Raw genomic sequence first — 5512 nt, 5'->3', positions numbered from 1 at the left:
AAAACAGTAATGTTTATGGTGCTGGATTTCTTAACTTATCTGCAGAAGTGTCTTAGATTGACCTTTGCTGGCTCATAATGCGACCCATAGGGTCGAATACACCTGCTGAACAGCACAGGGTTCCTCAGGCTGCTAGGCTCCAGGCACAAAAATCCCCTCTGAGGAAGATGGAGTATTTTGGATGCCATGGGTGAGTGTGTCTGCTGTTAGGGTGAGTGCTAGAGAAACGAGTCCCCCTGTGTTTCGTTGGGATGTGTTACAGGTCCCGTGCCTCACTAACATTCAAGAGTTGCCTGCTGGGTATTCTCACCACCTCCTGAAGACGGGGTGTTGTGTTCAATACAAAGACTCTCGTGGAAGGTGGAAAGCACTAGAGAGCGAGGCTGCTGTCCGACTCTCTAGCTGGACTTTACCTGAAAGAGCATCATCCCACGGGGGGCCGGCTCTCTCCTCTCCTGAGGGAGCAGCACTTTCCGTTAGCGGGCTATCCCTTGATTGTGAGTTCCATCATGAGTACTTTTTACTGATTAAACCGAGAAGGTTGAGTCATTTATTCTTTTTACAGACGATATGAGATTCAAGAGCAGGTGCTGTGCCTGTGGTTGTCATCTCTTAACTGCTGGAATGGAATAAAACATTGGAGATGACGTTAGGGAGAACAGCTTCTTCGGGAAATCAGTGATGACCAAAAAACGATGGCAGCAGCGAAACGCTGCTTCAGTCGGACGCGACAGTAGCTTGACACCCAGGAGAAAGGAAACCACAGTGACCAGAGTGAGGGAAATCCACTGTGGGAAAGCACCAGCACCACCCTATTCTGATCAGTATCGGGGGGTAGTTTCTGAGGCAAATCCCTTGCCTGTTTTTCCCTCTGGGGCAGGATTGCTTGGGATACTTTCAGAGAAAAAAGACTCTGAGAATGAGGAGCGCGTGTGTTCCAGGACCTGGGTAGCTGGGTAGCTTTAACGACTAGCTTCTTCTAGAGTGGAGCACGGGAAGAACTCGTTGGATGTCTCAACAACTAATTATTCACATAAGTCACTCCACGGGACCTCTGTTTTGACCCTCACATCTTTCCCTTTTTGTAGTTAAAACATCCCTCTGGAGAATGATCCCTGAGGCAAAGAGAACTTGGGGGAACTGTCCTCCCCTGCCACTGCCACCGCCACTGCCCCACCCCTACCTGCTCCCACACCCAGCCATACAGTCTCAAGGGGATGTCAGTCAAGGTGCCTGGCCCGGGATAGCCTCTTCAGCTGGTCCAGGAGCTATAGCCCTGGGGAGGCATAAGTAATTGACATTGTTCTGGTCCTACAGCATTGAATTCAAGTATGTTCTTGGCTCAAGCCATGTTATCTTGGGAAAGCTAAGAGCAATAGATGAAGTTTTTGCAGGCCAAAAAGTACAATATATCGAATCCTAGAAATCACAGTGTGCAGAACATAACCATGGGTTGCGTTTGGTTTGGATATGACAGCCTTCAACATATTAGACAGGCTGTCTCTCAAACTTCTAGCCTCTGCCACATAAATGTGGGCCTGAGGGATGCAGTTGAGATTTCAGGTNTCTACCACGGGTTGTGTTTGGTTTGGATATGACAGCCTTCAACATATTAGACAGGCTGTCTCTCAAACTTCTAGCCTCTGCCACATANCATGGGTTGCGTTTGGTTTGGATATGACAGCCTTCAACATATTAGACAGGCTGTCTCTCAAACTTCTAGCCTCTGCCACATAAATGTGGGCCTGAGGGATGCAGTTGAGATTTCAGGTCTGATGTGACCCTTGCCAACTCAATACATTATCTTTTGAGGATCTGGATCCAGAAGTTTCGACTTTGTCATTGGAGAATATTGTTGATCTTTCTGCAGAGTCCTGACTATGCTAACCTCATTCTAGATCCTTTAAAAAGTAAATTTTGACTTTTCCACGTGGCATCTGTGTCTGGGCCTTCACGGAGCCAAGTCTGCTGCTGACATTGGTTGATAAATTATTCATGCACCCCACCCCCACCCCATGAGACAGACATGCAACCTAAGCTTAGCAACTTGGATTCTCTTTCTTGAGAACCTGAAACTTAAGTTAAATTACAGCACATAGCATAGTTGGAACTGCATTGTTTGAATGACAGTACCTTGATGAAATTGTCTGTCTCTGGGGCACCTGGCTGGCTCAGTTGGTGAAACATGTGACTCTTGATCTCATGGTTGTGAGTTCAAGTCCCCCCACCCAGGGTAGAGTTTATTTAAAAAAAAAGAGAGAGAGAGAGAGAAATTGTCTGTCTCCACTTTTTAGATTTGTTTTACCAGCATAGTAGGGTTTTTTTTAAGTTTTTATTTTAATTCCAGTTAGTTAACATACAGTATTATATCAGTTCCAGGTGGACAATATAGTGGTTCAGCACTCCCATGCCTCACCCTGTGCTCGTCATGACAAGTACAGTCCTTAATCCCCGTCACCTATTTAACCCATCCCTCCACCCACCTCCCCTCTGTAACCATCAGTTCGTTCTCTATAATTAAGAAGATCTTTTCTTTCTTTCTTTCTTTCTTTCTTTCTTTCTTTCTTTCTTTCTTTTTTTCTTTCTTTCTTTCTCCTGTAATAATTGCCAATTTTATTCCTTTGGCCAAGAGATCCAGCGATAACGAGGTTTACATTTTTTTAATAGTTCTTCCATCAAGAGTTTAGGTGACCCCATTGCCCTTATAAGCTGGTTGCAAATTATTTAACTCTTACTTATAAAACTTTAATTCTTTTTGTGTGTGTGACATGTGTTCATGAAAAAATACATATAAGCAAAAAGAAAAAAGCTCACACCACACAGAAATAAGCAGTTATGTTTTTGATATATGTTTGTATGTATACACACACGAACACAAATTTGGGATTTAATCCTACATATGTGAGCTGATATTAAATATACTGCTTTGTAACCTGTTATATTTTACTTTACAATAGAGATTGAATATATTTTCATGCAAATGTGTAAAACTTTCCAGTTGAAAAACACACCTGGAGAATGGGTCAAAATACAAAATCCAGTGAGATGCTGGTAACAAGGAAACTACCTAAAACAAAATTCCACCAGATGACTAAAGTAAAACAAAGGTCAAAGATACATCGGAAAACGCTAACACAAAGAAAGCAGGGGCCAGATTTTAATATCAGACAAAAAAAGAATTCAAAGCCTAAAGCACACAGGGTAAGGACAGCTGCGAGAATGTCTTTGCTTCCAACGCATCATCACAAACTTGTTTCTTACCCTTCTTATCTCCTCCCTAATCCCTTCCAACTCATCTACTTGTCTTACCATTTCTTCAGGGTCCAAATGCCTCACAGGAGTGTCCTCTTTAAACCCCTGGCCAGGCTGGGTCAGCCCTCCTCTCAGATCTCCTTCTGCCTCCTGGCTTACACCTTCTTCTTTGGAAGGTTGAGGATTTCCCTCTGCCTCCTGGGGTACATCTTCCGAAGGGTGGTCTGCCTCAGTCTTCCACGTGTGCTGTGGTTTTCCTTCATTTTCTTCACAAGACTTTTGCATATTGAGTATTTTTCTGTTATTCTTTGAATAAATTAATCCTGCAGGGATCCAGGGGGATATTGCTGCCTCCTTCCCTCACTCGATTTATGTCGTGCCCAAAAGACCAAAGAGTCCTGAAAGGATCCGGGGCACTTTTCTCCTCCTCCAGCAATACAGAGTTGCTAAAGGGAAACAGGTCCTGGACTATAAGGACTTCTGCACACATCCAAGACTCTTTTCCTTTTTTCTTTTCTTTTCTTTTCTTTTCTTTTCTTTTCTTTTCTTTTCTTTTCTTTTCTTTTCAGTAGGCTCCACACCCAATGAGGGGCTCGAACTCATGACTCTGAGATCGAGAGTCCCATACTCTACCAACTGAGCCAGCCAGGTGCCCAAGACACTGTTTCTTGATTCTCTGTTGTTTTATTTCTTAAATTTCACATATGAGTGAAATCATAGGTTATTTTGCCTTTCTCTGACAGACTTATTTCACTTAGCGTAATACACTCTAGCTTCATCCATGTCATTGCAAATGGCAAGATTTCTTTCTTTTTTGACTGAATAATATTCCATTGTGTGTGGGTGTGTATATACACACATACATATGTACCACATCTTCTTTATCCATTCGTCTACTGAGGGACACTTGGTCTGCTTCTGTACCTCGGCTATGGTAAGTAATGCTGCTATAAACATAGGGGTACACATATCCTTTGAATTAGTGTTCTTGTATTCTCTGGGTAAACCCAGTAGTGTAAGCATAAGGTAGTTCTATTTTTAACTTTTTTTAAAAGAACATTTATTTATTTATCCTAGAGAGAGAGTGCATGTGTGAGAGCACATGAGTGAGGGGAGGGGCAGAGGGAGATAATCCCCAAGTACTCTCTCTGCTGAGGGCAGAGCCTGATGTGGGGTTTGATCCCACAACTCTGAGATCATGATCTGAGCTAAAACCAAGAGTCAGACCCTCAACCAACTGAGCCATCCTGGCGCCCCTCTATTTTTAACTTTTTGATGAAGTTCCACACTGTTTTCTACAGTGGCTGCACCAGTTTGCATTCCCACCGACAGTGCATGAGGGTTCCTTTTTCTCCACATCCTGCCCAACTCCTGTTGTTTCTTGTGCTATTGATTTTGGCCATTCTGACAGGTGGAAGGTGCTATCTCATCGTAGTTTTGATTTGCATCTCCCTGATGGTAAGTGATAATGACCATCTTTTTGTGTGTCTGTTGGCCATCTAGATGTCTTCTTTGGGGAAATGTCTTTTCATGTCTTCTGCCTATTTTTTAACTGGATGTTTTGGGTTTTGGGTATTAAGTTTTGTAAGTTTTTTATATATTTGGATTCTAATTCTTTATTGGATATGTCATTTGCAAATATCTTGTCCCATTCCATAGGTTGCCTTTTAGTTTTGTTGATTATTTCCTTTGCTGTGTGGAAGCTTTTTACCTCGATGAAGTCCCAATAGTTTATTTTTGCTTTCATTTCCCTTGCCTCAGGAGACATATCTAGAAGTTGTAATGGACAATGTCAAAGAAGTTACTGCTCGTGTTCTCTTCTAAGATTTTTATGATTTCCAGTCTCACATTTAGATCCTTAATCCATTTTGAGTTTATCTTTGTGAATGCTGTAAGAAAGTGGTCCAGTTTCATTCTTTTGCATATGGCTGTCCAGTTTTCCCAGCACCATTTGTTGAAGAGACTGTCCTTTCCCCATTGCATATTCTTTCCTGTTTTGTCAAAGATTAATTGGCTACATAATTGTGGGTTTACTTCTCGATTTTCTATCCTGTTCTATTGATCTATGTGTCTATGTTTGTGCCAGTGCCATACTGTTTTGATGACTACAGCTTTGTAATATAACTTGAAACCTGCAATTGTGCCTCCAGCTTTGCTTTTCTTTTTTAAGATTGCTTTGGCTATTCAAGGTCTTTTGTGTTTCCATACAAACTTTAGGATTGTTTGTTTTAGTTCTGTGAAAAATACTGTTGGTGTTTTG

The 5512-nt window shown here is 42.1% G+C and overlaps 1 protein-coding gene across 1 annotated transcript; it reads right to left on the bottom strand.

The window, feature by feature from the left end:
* Positions 1–3131: 3131 nt before the first annotated feature.
* On the bottom strand, positions 3132–3667 carry LOC100468051 (transcription elongation factor A protein-like 8). Its single transcript, XM_011237664.3, has one exon. The coding sequence runs from the start codon at positions 3535–3537 to the stop codon at positions 3181–3183; it is 357 nt and encodes a 118-aa protein (XP_011235966.2). The 5' UTR covers positions 3538–3667; the 3' UTR covers positions 3132–3180.
* Between the last annotated feature and the right edge of the window lie 1845 nt (positions 3668–5512).

The sequence above is a fragment of the Ailuropoda melanoleuca genome, chromosome 18 (genome assembly GCF_002007445.2).
Source record: "Ailuropoda melanoleuca isolate Jingjing chromosome 18, ASM200744v2, whole genome shotgun sequence".
Classification (NCBI taxonomy): domain Eukaryota; kingdom Metazoa; phylum Chordata; class Mammalia; order Carnivora; family Ursidae; genus Ailuropoda; species Ailuropoda melanoleuca.
This window is presented reverse-complemented; position numbering and strand designations above follow the sequence as displayed.

What these genes read in the sequence shown, in the direction of transcription:
- LOC100468051 (XM_011237664.3), bottom strand. Translation starts at nt 3,537, where the DNA reads ATGCAAAAGTCTTGTGAAGAAAATGAAGGAAAACCACAGCACACGTGG.